Raw genomic sequence first — 20,523 nt, forward strand, 5'->3', positions numbered from 1 at the left:
CTTATATGCAAATGATTAGATCTATTGGGGTACACTTTGTCACATTTGTTATTTCATTTTATTCTTTAATAGTAAATATCATCCATATCTTCTTTTGAATCTCACTGCCAATATTTCAAAGTTATTTTAAGTTCTGGGGATAGAACTACAAATAAAATCTTAGGAACTAAACCTGTAATTGAACATTGTTAGATTTATATTAGTATGTCAAAAATTTTTGTGAAAACAACAATATAAAAATCTAAGTATGATTATAATAAAAATCATAGAGAAAGATGAAGAAAACTCAGGAATAAGCCTCTGCATAGAGTTTGGACTAATTCTCATTCCTAGTATTTCAACCTTTGAAATATGCTTCAATGGCTCCTAGAAAGATTCCTTCTATAAGAAAATCTTCAAGGACCTCACTTTGAATCTTGCCAAAAAAATTCCTTAATCATCCCAATAAATAATTTAAATATAGCTGCATCAAATCCTCCAAGTTTAGGAAATATTTATGATAGAATTGTAGATTTGTGGATGGTGTCTCACAACGCATAGGCAGAGCCCTATATTTTGTGGGCACAGTTCTGTTGCAATGCGGTGAGACGTTTATGTGTTGAGCTCTCGGTTTCATATTTGATGCTCGGGAGTCTGAACCTAAAATAAGTGGACCAATACTTAACTAAAACTGACTAGATTTAATACCCATACCAAACTATTTTCAAGATTTAACCAACATAGAAGTTAAATTGTACTTGTGGCAAAACAACCCCTAAAGACAAAAAGAGAAATTGAGGTCGTGCGCAAATCAGGAGATGAAGCTATGCTTGGGGTTTTCTGGTAGCAGTCAGCAGGATTTATAAGCAAAATCTAGCTTAAATTAATCTTAATCCAGAAAAATAACATTCAACTTTAGAGCAGGATTTAACCTGGTTTGACCTAAATCCTGCCAGAGAGTCAGTTTGGACAAAATAAAGCCGCAGATTTCATAAATCCAGATTTTACTGATTTCGGTCGTAAATCCCCGATTTACTGAATTATGTGAATCGGCATATTTAGTAAGTACGGGACGGGCGATTCGAGCGAAAAGTAAGATACACAGTTACCTTCCTCCTTCTGCCTCAATGGTTTCCGGCAGGAGCGGTGCAGAAGGAGAAGAAAGTTGGGAGTTTCGGGTCATTGCCCTCCACGATCCCGCCGTTTTCTTCCCCGATTGTAGAGAGGATCATTGGGTTTTAGAATGTCTTAGCTCATATTCTTTGATTAGCTGATTCTTATTCTTGGCTTTTTTTAATTTCTGCTTGGGTTTATTTCATACGTACGAAAATTTTTGTACCTTCTTTTGTTGTTTTGATCTGATTGTTTGGAAGTTATTTGCTTGGTGTTCTTGGTTGGGAGGTCTTATTTTTAGGAATTTTATGTATCACGACTCCTAAACATTACTTATTATTGGTCAGATCCCAAAATATCTCTTGAATCTGGGAATGTCCAGATGCCCAAGTTATTTAGGAGAGCTTATTGCGAGCAGACGGCGCACGCATCTCGCGTGTGTCGTCCAATAAAATTTTAAAAAAAAATTCAAAGTGAACCTACTGACATACACTTTTTGGTAAAGGAGGAGTTTTTATTTTTTGTTATGTACGGGGAGAGCAAGAGAGAGAGAGAGTCAGGAAAAGTAGAAAAGAGTATATATTTTATTCATGATATGGACTCTTATTTAGACGCATAGGTCTAAGTATTACAAAACTATATATTAGTCGAACTTTTTAGTAATTATAGAGTTATTTGAATATAATAAAAATGAGAAACTGATTCAATTGATAAGAGTTCACCAATCGTTTGGTAAGTCTCGATCCTATCAATATTTAATATGAAGGGATGTTTTCTATCGATCGCCCTAAGGGTTGATCACTGCCTTGCAAGAATCTCATGGCACGTTCCGTTGATTATCCGAACAAGACTCCCCTTAGGTGTTTCTTCCTTATTTACATTCACCTGTCATGAGATTCATGCAAACATATTTTATATGTACATATTTAGTTTCAAGATTATCTTTCTCCTTGGAAGTTACATAGCACAAGAGGATAAGAGATTCTTTTTTAACATGTATGAATTAGGTAATATTATTGCATAAGAATGAGCTAACTTAGAATTTCGTCCCGTATTATTATAAGTGGGTCTTGAAGTAAGGAAGATATGTGTCATTTTCTTTTCTTCTCATTTCTCTAACCTTATGTCTTCTACTATGTGTCTTGCACGATATCTGGTGAGGGAGCACCATCTGCTGACAAGAGCACCCTCTTAAAAGCCATCATTGATATACGTGTGGGGGCTCGCAAACCTGTCACTAAGTTGAAACCAGCGAGCAAAGTTTCCGCAGCAAAGTTGAGCAAGAAGAGATTTGTGCAAGAGTCGCGAGCAAGAGAACACGAAGATAGAACTAGGCCTTCATGCTTTCTCACAGGCTCATCACAGAGGAGAGCTGTGAAGAAGATTGGAGGTCGTTCTAACGATCATCCTCTCGGGCATCCATCAGAAGCGGTCGCTCCTGCCCAAAGGGGAGTACTGTTCTTTCAGTTTGTTGTGTGGACTATGACTAACAAGGGGCTCCAGAAGGAGCAGGTTGAAGCTAAGATGCATCTTCAATCGCGAAAGAATAGCCTTTCCTCCTAGGGTAGAGGATTAGAGGAAACCGATGAGGACCTTATCTTTTGCACCTCCTCTGAATGGTGTCGAATTTTGGGTACATAGCTTGATTCATGCTTTTAAGAATTTCTTTTGTAGCCGCCGGAGTTCTGACGATTGCTTCCATCTCATATGACACGGACATCGACCCTAAGGGCGATACAACCACTATTGATTGAGCCATTGAGGCTCCATCTCATATGACACGGACATCGACCCTAAGGGCAATACAACCACTATTGATTGAGCCATTGAGGGGGGGGTCGATGTTGTGGGTCAGGTTTTTGCAGAACAGTGAACCATGGAGCAAGGCACCATGGATCCAGATGTTGTGGCCCAGAGGATGGAAGAGAATCTTCTCTTCCCCCCTCCTCCCGAAAGCCAGGGCAAAAGTGCAGGCTGCCAAGTTTCTTCCGGCATGGCGAGAAAGGAGGAGGCATCTGGGGAGCGCCAAGTGTTTACCGATTTTCTAGTGTGGTGCCTTACTGAAATATTGGATCGCTTTCTTCGTCTCTTAGCGCAACTTCAGGCAGATAGTGATGAGGGAGTTGCTGAGGTTCTGGAGAGAGTCGATCGGGTGGGATAATAAGTTGTTGCACTTCATACAAAGCTCGTTGTATTTCGAGGAGAGATGTTGGTTGATCATGGGGAGATTGTTGTGGCTATGTTAGGATTTGTTAATCGTTAGAGAGAGTCTCACCGCTCAATCGAGGGATAATCTAGATGACCTATTTAAGCTAGGTGGTGAATTATGTATGAGCAGTTGTGTCACCGAAGATTTATCTCCAATGAAGCTACAAACAACCGCATAGTTAGGTTTTTTCCTTTCTTAGTCGAATTTAAGGGTCTGACACGATGTCCCCCCTCTTTTTGTAAATAAATAAAATGTAATATTCTATTTATAATAATGATTGATTTTCCTCAGTTCTTGTCACGACGGTCTTGTCAGTAGCGTTTCGTTTTCCCGTGCTGATGTATATTTATACATGTGCATGTGGTTAGGGTATCGCAAGCTTCATTCCTCTTGTGACTCATTATCTCTCTTCACCCTCTTTCTTTCCCTTTTTCTTCGGGTGAATTGTTACATGTCATACGACATGGAAATTTTCTCAAGAATATTTTTAGATAAATCCATGCTTCAAAGGTCTTGGTTCTTTCAGTAGCAGACGCGGAGGATATTTAGAGCCTCTACATTCTTGACCTTCTATCTGACTTCGGCCAACAGCCAACCATGAGCGAGTGACGGGTAACTTTTCCCCTGAATTGATTTTTTACAGCAAGCGGTTCAAAATCGGTCTTCGGCTTACAATCTGTAAGGAGTTGCGATCGTATTTTGAAAGGTACAGGGTTGTTTGTGCTCGGGTTTTTCCCAACACTTTGGCTTCCATAATGACCTTCATTCTCTTTTGTTGAAGGATGAAAATCCCTTGGTCAATCAAATTGTTCAACCATTTCTTCTCTTTTCAAATTCGCAGAGTGGATATGTTTAGTTTTTTCGTCGGCCCCGAGATCCATCTAATGGGTCTTAAGAATAAGATTAAAGATTAGAAAGCAAATTTCCTAGTGGGTTCCTGCATGAGTGGGTAGGGGATCGTCATCGCTCCAATGAAATAAAAGGTAAATAAAGTGAAGACACTTCCTGACAATCTCAAAAATCACAATTTGTTGATTGATGTCACGCCTCTCGTTGTTTCAATACCTCGATCTAAATGTGATAGGGCATACGGTTCGGCCCGACAGTAGCGAGACCATGACAAAAGGGATCCCTCTTGTTTGACCAAAAAAGGTGTTGAATGTAAAAAGATTTTCCTCTTTTTTTTTGTTTCTATATATGGACGTGTAAGAAGATGTAATTTTATTTTTGTAAACATAGTTTCTAGTGTAATGGATTTTTTTTTTAATCAGCAGGTTTTTGAGTTTTTTTTTTCTTGTATTCAACAATCGTCCAATCTCACGAACAATTTTCTTCTCATCATTATTTGTTGGCAAGCGTGTGGTTATGTCGCCATGCACATTAGAAATGCTCTGCCTTACTTCTTATAGACAACTTGCACACTTCACTTGAGACATTAGTTATTAAAAGGTGTAAGTGTTATAGTTCGAATGCATAACGATTGTTTATGCACCCCTCACAGCGTCCCACAGACCTCCGACAATTGTTACAAAACCCCTCGCGGAGCTTGTCACTGTCAAGTGTTAACATATAATTTGGGTGCAAGACCATCATTCACGCACCCCTCTTAGAGCTTGTCGTTGTCAGATGTCGATAAGTCCCATAGGTCTATAATGATCGTTATAAACCCCTATTGGAGTTTGTCGGTGTCGAGTACTAACTTTATAATGTGGGCACAAAACGATCGTTTATAGCACCAGTTCCCCAATCATAAAAAATAAGCAAAGAAAGTATTAATGGTGAGATTTTGAATGTATAAACCCAAAAAGTTGGATGCTTTGTATGTAAAAAATAAACTCCTTCATTATATAGAGGAATTTTGAAAGAAAGAAGGTGTTACACAAAACCATGGTAGTCTTTATTCAACAAGTAGCCATGATTTTAAGGGAAAATATTATTTAGAACGTCATCACTCCAAGTTCAAGGGACATCATTTTCGGTGAACATTTTTCAGCTTGTACGCCTCAGGCCTAGCTCTCTGTTGGTTGATTTAGGGTTCATTCCATGTCTGATCTAACTTTTAAATGGCTTGCCTTCTGGCAACAGGGTCGCCTTAATTCAGTATTAGGTCTCCTGGAGCAAACATTTTCTCGTGAACATGTTTGTTTAAATATTTGGTTGTCCTTCACTTGATTTCTTCTTGATGAAGGGCTTGATTCTCCTCGGCAAGGTCTAAGACTAGCTTAACTCCTTCGTTGTTTGCCTCGCACCTCTTTTATGTCTTCCTTGTTAAAAACTAAGGTAGAGAGTACCCTCTGCATGTCATTGTTGTATTTGACTGGCGTCATCATCTTCATTCTATGGGACAACATAAGGAGTTTGTCTGATGGATAGTGATGGTGTCGTTCGAATTGCCTAGAGCATGGAAGGGATTGGGTCTGCCAATTTCTCTTCGCTCCCTCTTCCTTTTTCCTTAGTAAATTTAGAATATTTATTTTTACAACCTCTTCTTGTTCGTTTGTTCGGGGGTGGTGTGCCGAAGTAAATTTGAGATTGATCCCTTGGTTCTTATAGAAATCCTGAACTCCCTTGTTGGCAAATTGGGTCTCATTATCTGTGATGATGATGAGGGACAATCCATATTAGTAAATCAGGTTAGTCTAAATGAAGTTTCCTATTACTTTCATCATTATTTGTGCCAATGCTTTCACTTCTACCCATTTAGAGAAATAATCAACAACTACTAGTAAAAACTTTCGATGCCCTCTTAAAGGGGGAAAGGGCCCAAGAATGTCGAACTCCCACATGATGAACGACCAAAGGCTGACGACATTGTGAAGTTTTAGAGCCAGTTGGTGGCATAGCGATCCGTATTTCTAACACTAAGGGCATCTACGAGAATATTCTTCGATATCGTTCAACAAGCTTGGTCAAAAGTAACCTTGTGTTAAATCCGGTGAGCTAGTGTCTTTCCACTGGAATAGCTCCCGCACTCCCAACTATGAACTTCCCAGTGTATATCATCAAGTTCGTCTTCTCCAATACACATTAGGTACAAATACATGGTTGATTTGCTAAAGAGTTTCCCTTCGATTAGTAGGTAATTGACAGCTATACATTTGAATCTTCTTAGGTTAGTGACTTCTTCGTCAACGTTCCCTATGCTTAGATTGTGGATTAGCCCCTAAATTAATGGAACATAAGTTGTTCATTGATTCGAGTGTTGTTCCTATGAAATAGCCCCCTCAAAGAATGCGACCCGATATAGAAAAATGGTAATTGAAAAGACCAAAAGCTTATCGAGGCTGTTCATTAGGGAGGTTTCTTACTCAACATGTCTAGCAAACATTGTACCCATTTGAAAGAACAACATACATAAAAAACTTTGTATCGACATATTCTATTATAAGGTCGTTGAGAAGGCGTTGAGAAGGCGTTGCAATCTCTTTGGCAAAGCTTGAAGGAGGGGTGTTGGCCGAAAGTTGAAAAGGAAAGGGGGAAGTGTTGCTATTTTCTTTTTTTTTTGGATTCTCTGGTTGTTTCTTCTTCAGTGGCTTGGTATTCTTGGGTGCTGCTCTTTTCTCGTTCTTCTCTTGAAAAAAAAAAATCAAGGTATCCCGTCCTCCCTTAGCTATTCATTACTATGGGTTGTTGACTTGGTTGCTTGTTCTAGCTTCAATGTTTCTTAAAAAAAAAGGGAGAAGGATGTTTGGTGAAACTTGTAGCTTGCACATAAAATGGTAGTTGGGAGTCCCCCTTTTGCTCCATACTTGAATGCTTTTCTAAGCATGCTTAGAAGAAAATATTTGGAGCTTCTCTTTATTATTAGTTTCGTTGATTTTGGAGATCACATGTTCAAATATTTGTTGAATTCACATTCTTGATGGTTTAAAAAAAAATTTATGGAACTCTTCTTTACTTTTCATCATTCGGATCTTGAAAGAAATGTTTAGAAACTCTTTGTGATTCTTTTTGTTTGGTTTGGAAAAGATAGAATACATCGTTTTGCGCATGATTGATAAAGATGAAAGAAAGTGCAATTAACATTTATTCATGTAGTTAAGAAAAAGGGATTCCTTTTTAATTTTTTTTTAGCTTGGACTTTCATATGGATACATTTGGGCTTATGTTTTATGTTCCTATTACTCCCCCTTTTGCTGCAATATGTGTTGGAAATTGTTTTGTGAGATAAAACATGTGTTTGGGGGCTCATTTCATGTTCCTATTACCCCCTTTTTTGCTGCAATATGTGTTGGAAATTGTTTTGTGAGATAACACATGTATTTAGGGGTTCATTTCATGTTTCTATTACTCACCCTTTTGTTGGAATACATGTTGAAATTGTTTTATATGTTAGAAAAATTACATTTGAGACTCACATTTCGTTCCCCTTGCTGCCCCTTCATCAAAGTATTTGCTGGAAATTATGTTTATGAGCTGAAAAATATATTTGGAGCTCATATATTACTTCCCTTGTTGTCCCTTGATAAAGTACTTGCTGGAAATTATGTTTATGAGCTGAAAAATCTATTTGGAGCTCATATATTGCTTCTTTTGCTGTTTCTTGATAGAAAATATGCTGGAAATTACTTTTAAAAGTTGAGAAATTACTTTTAAAAGACTTTTAAAAGTTGAAAAATTATGTTTGGGGATCACATCTTGCTTTTCTTGTTGCCCCTTTGATGGAATATATGTTGAAAATTATTTTTAAGAGTTGAAAATTATGTTTGGAGCTCACTTGGTCATGTTCTTGGGCTCGGTTTGGGCTCCTTTTAGTACTTTATATTGGCTGAAATACTGATTCGCTCTTTTTTGCTGGTTTCGGTTTGCCCCTTGTGCTAGGCTCAGTTGGCTCTTTTCTTGAGCTCGGTTTGGGCTCATTTTAGTACTTTATGTTGGCTGAATTTTTTTCGGATTTGCTCCTTCTTGCTGGCTTCGGTTTTCCCCTTGTGCTGGGCTCGATTGGCTTTGTTGAGAAAAATAGTTTGGTGGCTATTTTTTGCTCCCTCCCTAGTTTTACAGGTGAGCTTGTTTGTGGATTAATTTAAGGTGGATTGGGTGGTTGTTTTGCTCCTCTCCCTAGTTCTATTTGTGAGCTTGTTTGTGAGTTAATTTGGGGTGGATTGGGTGGATTTGGCAGGTTGCTCTTCCTTAGTAGTTTAGAGCTTAATTAAATCTTGTTTGCTTTGAGGCTGATTTGGGGGCTCGGTTTGGGGCTGTTTTGCTCCCTTTGCCATGCTTGGCCTTGGGCCCATTTGATGTTTATTGCTTTAGAATTGCCTTTGGGTTCTCCTCACCCGTGAGCTTGGTTATACCCTCGATTGCCTTACCGCCTTACCCGTGGAACTCGGCCCTACCCGAAAGATACATTTGGTTTCTTTTGTGAGATATTGGATATATATATATTTCATTGTAAACTTTTGATGGAGGGAATTAAATCGTTTTGACATCGGTATTTTTTTCTAGAAGGCTAGGGAATTATTTTTTTTTTCTTTTTCCATTAATTAGTGAGTCTTCTTTTATGAAATGTAAAAGGCTCTTAAAGCTTCATTTTGAGTTTGATAAAAACTGAATTCATATTGGGTTTGAAAATCCATAAAAGTGTCACTCGGAAAGAATATCTTTTTCGGGATTGATCTGATCATATTTTTTTTAACGAATTTAAACATTTCAGACCGATATATTCATGATTTTATTTTAAGTTTCATTGATTTGGTTTAGCTTTAAAAATGTATCGGACTCTTTTTCGTTCATTTTGTTTTCTTTTTTTTTTAACGGTCAAGTTAAAAATAAGAATTTCTGATTTAATTATATTCAGAAATGATTCACAGTCTTAAGGGAAAGAAAAGAAAGAGAAAATTTAAAAATAAGATTTGGATCTTTAAGGTGATAAAATCTAAAGGGAGGATAGGATAGTGAACAATCTACCGTTCCTTTTTTCATACAAAAGATAAAACTGTAAATTTGAAGAATATTTAGGGGTTTGAAGAAAGTGAGGGTTTAGATAACAATTAAGGACATGGATTGGAAAGATTAGTATACCTGCACTTAAATCCTTTAAGTTTGGAATAAATCTGCATCCAATTATCCTAATTAGATTTGAATCACACTTCACAACTCTTTTGTCAAAGCTATAGGTTTACCACTTAGGTTTTAGGAGTCTGATGGTGAGCTAAGTTTAATCTAAAGATGTTTGAGGGTTAGCTGAGATGCACTTAGTTGAGGTTAGACACTTTAAGACACTTCAAGTAAGCTAAAGTGTAGGCATCCTAGATCTTAGGAGCACATCTTAAGGGATAGTTTATCATCCTAATTTTCAAATGATCCAAAGATGTCAGACATCTGACCCCAGTTTATGAGATAACTAGGACACTAGGCATGAGGGTGCACTAGATTGTGATTCATGAAATTTTTACCTTAACTTGACCAAAACTGAAACCCAATGCTCCGGGATTTGAGTTTGTCTTACACTCAAATCCTCCTGGCAATTGGGGACATTCCAATATCACATATAAATTTTGCTATTTTTGGTCATTTATATGTGATATTGTATTTCATTTTATTTGTTTGTATTTTTCCTATGATTTATCTGTTTCTGTTAAGTTTTTTCAGGTCATATTTTTCTCTTTTACAAAACGCATACTAGCTAAACTTAAAGGAGTAATGAACCTACCAGGAGTACATGTTTAATTTATATTATAGCATTTTATTTTCCCAACATGTTATATTGCTTTTATATCTTGTTATACTACTCTTTATAGCATGTTATACTCTTCTTTCAGTATATTATACTGTCTTTCCTTTTTTTACTGTACAGTACATTGTTATTTTTCTTTCACACTGCATGTTTAGTTACTTTGATATGTTATGTCTTAGTATAGAATAATCTAGTGGTTAGGAGCATGTTCAAAACTAAAACTAAACCATGAGATGCTACTACGAGGAGTTTGGAGCGAACATCATGGGCAGCACGACGAGGAACAATTTTCAGGTGGATCTGCAGCAGCGAAACATTTTCACATCACATGAACACATTCACATCACTTATATACCTTCTTTAGTTTAAATAACAGCCTATAGGATCACTCTTTACGCTTTTTGTACAACTTTGTTGTACAATTATAAGTCCTAACGCTTTATGATTCCGAGGTTGTCGTGCGGTACGGTGTAAAGCCTCCCATCTTTTTAGGCTATTTTCACAGTCGGATATTCTGCAAACATAAGTCCTAAATAATTTACAGGATTGAAATATTAAATTACATCTTTTCAAAAGACATAAAGTCAAACATTATGATAGTTGGGACATCTACGGGGTCTTTCCTGGATCTGTGATATCACATACTTTTCTTCCGTTTGAATTCCTTAAATAATTGTTCATATTTTGAGTCATTCTCATTTGATTTTCCCATGTCCAACCGTAAAAACCTAAACTTTGAAATCTTGAAAACAAAACCACCTAATCTTAATCGAGAGTATTCTTAAATGACTCTCAGTCATTTAAGATATAATTAACTATAGGGGTTTGCCTCTATAGGGAATCAGGAACCCAGATAAAATAAACCTTATCTAATCCTCGCATTATGTAGGGGAACTTGTCGGCAAATAAAACAATTTCGCAGACCAAACGGATGTCACAAATTGATTAGTCTAGATGATTGAATCCCTATTACAAGTGATATATTTATTCTTCGGGATAAGTGTATTGCTTGTAGTATTGTATTAAATCATCTAAACTATTTAAAATGTGAGACTCGTGTGGTCTCACTTATTTTAAAAATTAAAATGGGTTATATTTATATTTAAATTATTTTCAAAATCACAAAATCACTACTTTTTCAAATCACGAAGTTGAAAAATAAAACGGTCGACACCAAAGTGTGTAGATGATGTGGAAATACTTGTGAGACATTTTATCTCTTTTATACTAAATAAGTCGGCTCGTGAGCCGACTCGAACTTGTAGACTTAAACTCGAACTCAATAGAATTAATAAAGCTCAAGTCGATGTCGTCTCAAGCTTGACTCGATTCGTTTACACCTTAGTGTAGGATATAACCAATTTACACCCTAGTGCAGGATATAACCAATTTACAAGCTTGACTCGATTCGTTTACACTATAAAAGATCTCTCTTATAGTGTAGTAAATTTCTTCCCCTGTCCACTATATAATTTGGTGCAGTAGTATATATAGCATGAATATATATATATATCATCTAATTTAAATCTCGATACATGACACAAATCTCAAAACAATTTTTTGATCAACAAATGTTCAAATTTTGATTAGAAGTTTTATAATGCTTCGATGATTTTTCTTGTGAATTATTTAAATTCTCTGCACTTTACTCTATTATGTTTATTGCACTGACCCTTTTGCACCAGCAGCAGAAATATCAAGGAAATTTATTTTATGTTTACTGCATTTTACTGTTATTTTACAGGAATCTACCTGCTACGGCGGAGGATTATTATACATGTTAGTTTTGATTAAATTTTGATATTTTGAGAGCAACATGTAAATTCCAATGTTTTGTGTGCAAGGTATGTAAATCCCCCTGAAAGTTATTATAACTCCAATTGATTGTTGGCTAGCATATAATTAAGGAGTTCCACGTTTGTAATATTTTACAATCAAAGCACTTAGCCTTACATGTTTGTTCATTAGGGTGTATTTGAACATACAAGTACAAATATAAAACTATATATCAATTATTAGCATGAAACTTTATAATTTGGTAATCTTTATATTTTTTTTTTCACAACTTCATAGCAAAAGAAGAAACAAGATAGATCATGGCATCATGCTCCTCTAAAATATTAGGTTTATGTCAAATATGATAAGGCCTTGATTCAAAAATACAACATCACATTATTGACACAATTTCTTTTAAAATGAAGCATATTCTATTAATCTATGATTAATAGAAAAACAAAAGGGTCAAATGATTATGATGAATTAATTATTTGTGAGAAAGAAATGATATGAAGCACTACTGCAAAAATCTAATGGTGTTTATGAAAGAAGCTACGAACAAAATAAAAGAAGAAGAAATCATCAACTAGGTTTATCGATCTTGCAACTATACATGAAAGTAATGAGGGTGATGCAAAAGATCCTGATTTAGAGTATAATGATGATGTTCATGAAGAAAAGATAAGCCATATTGGCTTATAATGATGATAATAACTCTCAAGTGATTTTTTTTTAATGAAACTTGAAAAAAATTTGTAATGTTTGATTTGAATGGCTAAACACTTGAGGCTAAGTATCACTGTTCATAAATTTAGTTGTTATCATCATCATGATAAATTATTTTCAAATTAAATTATCTTTCATAAATGTTAATGTATACTAGAGCATGTTAATATTATATTTATCTAACATTAAGAGTATTTTTTGCATTAAGATACACTTTTCTATTGTTGAATAAATAATAAACTAAATAATATTAATAATATGTTATAAGATTGTTGCTCTATAGCACAAAATAATGATCTTTAAAAGAGAAGCATAAAATAAAGTTAAGTGTTGCCAAGATGAGGATGTTTAGATGGATGAGTGGCTTAACACTTAAGAGACAAAATGTGAAATGAACATATCCGTGATAGGGTTGGTGTAGCTCCAGTGCCGAATAATACTAGAAAGAGCCGTATTAGATGGTTTGGTCACATTAAAAGTCGACCATCTAATGATCCGGTTAGGAGAGAAAATGTTTTAGATTCGACTTATATTAAGAAAGATAGAGTTAGGCCTAAAAAAACTATTAGAATTAAATAAAAATATGACACTCAATAAGACGCGAAGGAAAAAAGGATTCATGTAGCGCACACAACATCATGTCTCCTGGCTCCAAGAGAATTTTACGTTGTGGTGTGTTGTTCATCATTAATAATTAAGATCATGTCTTTCAAATTAATGTCATAGAAGTAATTGATGATCCCTTGCTACATTACACTAGAAATGCGCTAGCTTCCAAATTTCCACAATAAATAAATGAAACCAATGGAAAAATTGTGGCCATTTACAATTCAAAAGTTGATGGATAAAATCATAACTCAAAGAATCTTCAACTTCTGCTACCTAGATAAAAATAATCAAAACATAAAGACTACAATAATGAAATAATTGGAGTGGGCCCGGGGGGGGTAGTCGGGAGGGGGGCCGGAGGGAGTGTTTATAAGTTTCCTAATGCAAATTTAGGATGAGAATAGAAAATCACACAATAATGTAAAGTTCTTAGTTCATAGACCAATTAAAATAAAAAATTCACCTCTTTAATAACAATAAAAAAACCAAAAATTTTTTAGACAGACAGTATGTTCATAATCACCCAACAAAAATCTACACAAAAAATTAGGACCAATGAGAAGCACACGCCAACAAAAAAACACACATAATCAGAGAGGGCCAAATCGTACAAACTTTAACCAAATTTCAGTCACACAAAAAAATCAATTATTAAAATTGTAGAAGAAAAAATAATTAAGGGAAAAATGCACCAATATTAAAAATTTAGGCATCATTGAAGAAAAGAAAATAACTTCCCCTGAAATTTAATGGTCAAGGCATGTACTGCGCTAAAATAATTAACATTGAACCAAACAATGACTCCAAAGATTACGATATTCTTATTTAAAAATAATCCTGAGTTCACATGCCTCAAATATCTACAGCCATATATAATCTTGATCGAGTTCAAGGTCCAATAGATAACTTCCTAGCCGTGACTTGGTTCTTATGCAAAACAGATTGGTTCATTATTCATGTGCATTCAAGGAAATATCTTAATAACAATATAATTGACATAGATCATGGAAGTATCAAAAATAAGTCATCAAACAATGATTATGCACCTCACGTCACACCCCAAAGATCCACAGAAACTATACTAACAACAAATTTGCCTACTAAAACTAACAATATAATTGTACCAAGCAATCTTAGGGAACAAAAATTAAATCAAACCGACATAAGTAGCAACTGCTATAGAGAAACATCAATCAATCCAATTGAATGTAAAATAACCAAAAGAAGGTATGAATGAAGAACATTAGGCCAAACTGAACTAGCAAAGAGGAAGGTCATAACATTAGAGTGCACAACTTATTGCCTTAGGAGTCATCATAAGCATGATTAAAATGACTAAAATTATAACTAAAATTTCTAAAAACCAGAAGAGGATAAAAACATCATCAACAAAAGTAAAACCAAAGCTTAGATTACTAATTTGCATCTAGTTAATAGTCCAGATGAACATTAAAATGAAAAATTAACAAATTTAAAATTGATATTCTAATTTGCAAAGAAACTTTGCAGCTCATGGAAAATATATTATGTAATGCATACAAGCCCATAATGGGATGGATAAACAAGGAATGATAATTGTTTTATAGGTAATTTAAACCACAACAGATGCCTTCAATAACAAAACTTTTGACTTACTTAACATAAGCAAATACAACCGCTATGCTCAATGGAGCTTGAGGGATAAGCATTCCAAACCTATCAAAGTCACCAGACCTACAAAATGAAACTCAAAAAAAATATCTGTGAATAAAATCGATTCCTACACATGGTAGAATGTTCATTTGATTTTCAAAATTCTCCTAACTCCTACCCCATGCCCAAAACTCTAAGTGCCTATTAGGGTTGTAATTGAGTCGAGTAGAGTCGAGTATATCATAGTTTAGATTTGGCTTGCTACAATTATAAGTTGTTTATGTTCAGCTTGAACGTGTGCCGAGCTTTCGTAAAATGTTCAAGCTCGACTTGTTTAAAATTTTCAGTGTATGAACTTGATTTGTTTATGAGAAGTGAACGAATACCTAAACGAGCCTAAAATTTATATGAGTATCTAGATTTTCATACAGAAAAAATCAATAAACAGTTTATAAATATGATCGCAACTATTAATTTATTGATTAAAAACTCTAAATCCTGCAACATCTTAAATCTCACTTCTCCTTTATTTTGCCATAAATATCTTAATTATGAGTTGTTTAGTAGAATGATTTGTGTAGCATTTAAGCATGATTTAACCTAAATCCTACAAAACAACTAGAAATGACAACTTTAAAATCACATAAACTTAATATTTGAATATTTATATATCATATATGATACAAGTTATCAACAAACCAGTTAATACTCTAGTAAATTAAATTTTATTTAAATAATATATCATATACGATACGAGCTATCATGGAGCTTAATGTCGAGTACTTAACAAGTTAATTGTTGAACAACAAACGAATTTGCTCACGAACATAAATGAACAATTTGTTTATGTTCATGTTTAGTTCACTTAAGTTTCAAGTTTTTAAAAATTGTTCAAGCTTGCTTATTTACTAATTTGAATGAACATGATCGAGTCCTAATTGAGCTGAGTTCGAGTTGTTCATCGAGTGCATTGGTTCATTTCAAACTATGTCTCACCTAGGTGATAGAAGTCGGTTTTAAATTAATCGGGGAAGAATTATCATTACATGCAAAAACTTCCAAATGAAATATAAGTGGCAAGCTTTGAATGTTTTTTTTTTTGGCAATGCACAAATATAACCACAAAACAAGTCCCTTATAGGAGTAATGTGCAATAGTGTAAGAATTGCTTCCCAATCCATGAAGATAATAGACATGATCATTTGAATTCCATACGACTATAGCCAATAAAAAAAAATAAGAACCTGAATTTGTGTTTTAGTAAATAATTTTTTTTCCATGCTAACAGTAAAGCATCTAAAGTTCATGCCTGATAAGAAAGAGGAACATCCTTATGAGTATGTACCTTCAAAATTTAAAAAAAAAAAAAGGTTGTGCGAGAATCAATTTGGTAATACTGAGTTGCAAGCAGTACTGTTGAATCCAGCTGCTGTGTAAAAAAAAAAAAAAAAAAGAGATGCACAATTTCACTTGGTCAAAAACCCTTTTGTGCACAATGTATTTGCTGTAAACCATGCAAGTAGTGTTGGGTTAGGAACTTCCCAATGGTCCTAACTACAAATTTTCCATTCTCCATGAATCCCTTTATTGCGATATGGGATCCATAATATGACAAAAACCAGCACTAACATCTATTGATGGTCCCAAAGACTGCCCATTCACTTGAATTTTACTTTATTTATGTTCAAAGAGAATTATGTCAACAGCATAGAACAGTCTTTCGAAAATTACAAAGGTTTAGCAAAGAAATCTGATAAGAAGAAAATTTGATTCATATGAGAAAAAATAATAGGAATAAGCAAATAGAAATTAAAAATTCAACGAACATTCTTGGAAAGAATGAGGGTTTATTGGTAAAAAAAAAAAAGACTAGCTCCACAGCTTTTCATGTTCATAAAGGATAAACTAATTCATAAGGTTAACCAAACAACTATATAAAAAGCTTATCAACTTACTCATTTAAATGTCAACTTACTTAAGCAAAGGAATTGCCTTACAGCTTGCCATTTCCACACCAAACATTGATACCAAAATGCATTTTTTAAGGGAATTTAACCTAATGTTTAGTGCTAAATGCCTATTTAATGAACTGTAGGAATGTCATAACTGAGCCAATGGAACAAAAGAAGCAAGTTTGACATTATAAATGGCAATCAAATGGTACCATGAGCACACAAGTATATAAAAATCCTTCATCAAAGTGATTTGATGCTACACCTCAACCAAATCATTGGTGCAGTAAATAAAAGAGAGCATCTTTTCTTCGAGCTAAATTCTTTTAGAGTAGTTAATGCTAATCAATTCACATATTGATAGCCCAAAGGAAATAGCTTTTCACAGGAACTTGTTGATATGCCTACCATAAGGGGTTGTCAGGTAATAGCTGCAAATCAGGATTACTAAATCCTGCCAACGCCAGGATATAGTAAATCCAGGATTAAAGACAAAACTGAGAGGAATTGAGAAGAAACTGAATTTACTAAATCTGTGATTTAAAACTGCTCTTAATTTTGTCAAGCATATTTAAGTTAATCCCACCTTAATTAGTTGCCAGACAACCTCTAAATCTGAAAATGCTAAGTCGAGGGTTTTTACTTCCTGAGGCTTGATTTGTAATACTATTCCTAAAACTTTAAATTAGCTTTGAAACAAGGGCAGTGTGACTTGGAAGAAGAGATCTATAGAATCAATTATTGAAGAATAAAATAAAATAGTGAGCCTTGTGAAAATGGACAAAGTCAACCCCAAGATATCCAATCATTTGCATATAAGGTTCAGAAGAAAGGTCAGAAGTAAATATCTTTCATATATAACACCTGTGATCGCACTATAACAAAGCCTGCAAATTGTAGCAACCTAAAGGGAAAGCGCCCTTTTTAATAGCAAACTGCTCCACAATAAATTTGAAATAAATGCATCCAAAAAACATTCAAAAGCTTCTTCCAGTAACTACCTATTCACCATAAACACGTTACTCAGAAAATTAATAACATAATATATAATTACCTCATAAAAGAAGCATCACCATACAAAGTGTCTCTCTTAACAGGCAACGGAGCTCGCACTCCATCAGGATCAGCGTCCCTCCCATCACCGCTGAAGGCAGCAACACTCTCTACTCCGCTGCAGCAACAAAAGAAATGCAATCCATCAACCAATGATTCACAAAAAGTACGCACCGTGAAAATCGAGCCAATAAACCACCTAGAATTTAGATCAACTGGAGGCAACTCATAAGAAGAAGAAATTCCGCCTCCGCCACCATCGTTCCCGACATAGAAAAGCTGAATAGCTTCATCAAGTTTCCAACTCGTAGCCTGCCGAACCACCAGAGCAAACTTGTTAAGAAAATCAGCCTCACATTACATCCATCCATATCGTAATTGATCAACAAAACAGAATTTCCGATCGATCAGAAAGTAAGAAAGCGCAAATAATAAATAATCCGAGAAATCAGCCGTGCGCAAGCGAACCTGCAGGAACTGGATGGCAGTCTCGGCGGTCTGGCCTACAGCGATTTCTAAGAAAGAGGAGACTAGCAACTGCTTCTCCGTCGCCATCGGAAGGCTCTCCATCAAGAGATTCCAATCCGAAATAAGGAACCCTAGAGCTTCAAGGAGAAGAGGACATTTTAGGAAGAAATCGACGGGGGAAGGTGAGTTTCTACGAAAGACGGGTGAATTGGGATGAGAAGCGGAAGTTCAGAGGTCAAATATAGGGGAAGTTGATCCGGCGACAAGCCTCCGGAGACGTGGAGATGTCCCATATGAACTCCGGTCTTTCCGTAGGCTCCAAGTTCATTATCGTCGAAAAAAGCTCTCTGGTTTGCCCTTTTATCGGAAGGACTATTTTTCGGTCTGGCGGCATCTTGTCCGTCCGTTTTTTATAGTATTCGCGCGATGCGCACGTGGCGTCCTATGCAGTGTTAAGATTAAATTTATCTTATATTTTTTAAATAAAGGATTATAAAGAAAACTATCTTTTGTAATTTAAAATTTTGTTGATAAAATATAATAAATTTGACCATAAAATTCATCTTATGTGATTATAATATGAGTTGTCTTGAGAGTATAAGCTCAAAGTCATCGAAAGTTGAGTATTAGATGATTATTTAATGATGAGCATCTCATAATACGTTAGGCAATAAAAAAGGATTAATTTGTCATTCTATTAATAGGTGGGGTAATTAGATGATGTAGATGATGATCGTCAAAATTTAGGATTTTGTAGATATCAAACTTCAATTATTGAGAAGTGTTAAATTGCAATTGATGAAGAATGTTAAACGTCAGGCAATAGTAAATGATCAAATTTTTATCTTTTTCTTAACAAAAAACCAAGCAATTAGAAAGTCAGTTTTCTCTCTCAATGGCTAGCAAATATTAATCGCTTGCAATCATTACACGACTCCCAACATGGAAAATTTGAAGTTAAGCATGCATTGATATTGGTTGATTGGAAAGATGAATGTCAAGCATTGTTAGAAAGATAAGTATCAAATATTTATTGTTATCAAACACTAGATAAACATCAATCATTAATAAGCATCGGGTAATAGTGAGGAATATAAAAAAAAATCAATTAACATAAAGTGAATATCTTGATCACTCCTCTAGTTGGAGAGGAGTCCATAAAATCATCATTCATTAATCATTGGCAAGTGTTGAGTGATGATTAAAAAAAGATAATAGAACTTGATTTATGATGGGTAGTCGTTTTAGTAACTATCTAAATTGAATGAAAGAGTAGGTGAATAGGAAGATCAACGTAAAATGTTGTTAATTAGAGAAAAGTTAGATGTCAATTGTTGGAAGGTGTTAAGTGATGATCACTGATAACACCATAGATTGGAATAGTGTGTGGTTAACTAAATTATTCTTCAAACAACTGAATAGATTGGATGACCTAGAAAATATTAATCTAATATGATATAATATAAAATTTGAACAAAAAAGCCATTGTGTGTGATTATACCATGAGAAGTGACTCGTTGAACGACCAATATTTGATGATCATTTGATGATGGGCTCCTCAGAAGCCAGGCAATGAAGAATGATTAGTTTTGTCATTCTTATGTTAACTATGCCAATTAGATAATCAAGATGATCAGCACCATGAATTAATATTTGGCAAACCTCAAAATTCAATCATTGAGAATCCTTAAATGGCAATCAATAAAGAACATTAAAAGGCAAGTAAAGGTAAGAAATTAGTTTTGTCATTCTCTTAATAAAAACCAAGCAACTTGGAAGTAAGCTTCAGACATAAGTGACAAATAAATATTTATTACTTGCAAACATTAGGTAATTACCAACATGAAAAATCAGAAGTTAAATATGTAAAGATATTGGTTGATCAAAAATATGAGGGTCAAAATGTTGGCAGTTGGCAAACACTTAAATATCAATCATTAATAAGCATCAAGTGATAGCGGGGAATATAAAAAAAATTGTTAACATATAGTGAATATATTGAACATTCTTATTATGAGAGAAAATGTCACATAATTTGAAAGATGAATGTCAAGCATCAACAACACACATACGTCAGTTGTCGTTCATTATTCACTAACAAATGTTGAGTGATGATTAATACAACAAATGTAAGGTTGTTAATAGTGGGCAATCATCTGGGTTATTATCTAAATTGAATGAGAGAATATATGATTGGGTTGATCAAATTAAAATGTTGTTAATTAGATGAAATTAGTTATTAGTTGTCGAAAGGTGTTGAGTGATGGTCAATGAGAATGTCATAAGTTGGAATAAGGTGTGTGGTCAACTTAATTGTTCTTTCAATATTA

The 20,523-nt window shown here is 34.7% G+C and overlaps 1 protein-coding gene across 2 annotated transcripts in view; it reads right to left on the reverse strand.

Moving 5' to 3' along the window:
- Positions 1–18,563, reverse strand: part of LOC110033858 (nicotinamide/nicotinic acid mononucleotide adenylyltransferase) — an 86,247-nt gene extending 67,684 nt beyond the window's left edge. For both annotated transcript variants that reach the window (XR_002294994.1, XM_020737988.1), the window contains exons 1-3: positions 18,194–18,563; positions 17,925–18,037; positions 17,727–17,843 (exon numbers count right to left, since the gene is read on the reverse strand). Coding sequence is in view for 1 of the 2 variants with exons in the window: in XM_020737988.1 (XP_020593647.1) it covers positions 17,727–17,843; positions 17,925–18,037; positions 18,194–18,295 (332 nt within the window). In the remaining variant the exon portion in view is untranslated. The remainder of the gene's footprint in view (positions 1–17,726; positions 17,844–17,924; positions 18,038–18,193) is intronic.
- Between the last annotated feature and the right edge of the window lie 1,960 nt (positions 18,564–20,523).

This window comes from Phalaenopsis equestris, unplaced genomic scaffold, assembly GCF_001263595.1.
Source record: "Phalaenopsis equestris unplaced genomic scaffold, ASM126359v1 Scaffold001307, whole genome shotgun sequence".
In the NCBI taxonomy this organism is placed as follows: Eukaryota; Viridiplantae; Streptophyta; class Magnoliopsida; order Asparagales; family Orchidaceae; genus Phalaenopsis; species Phalaenopsis equestris.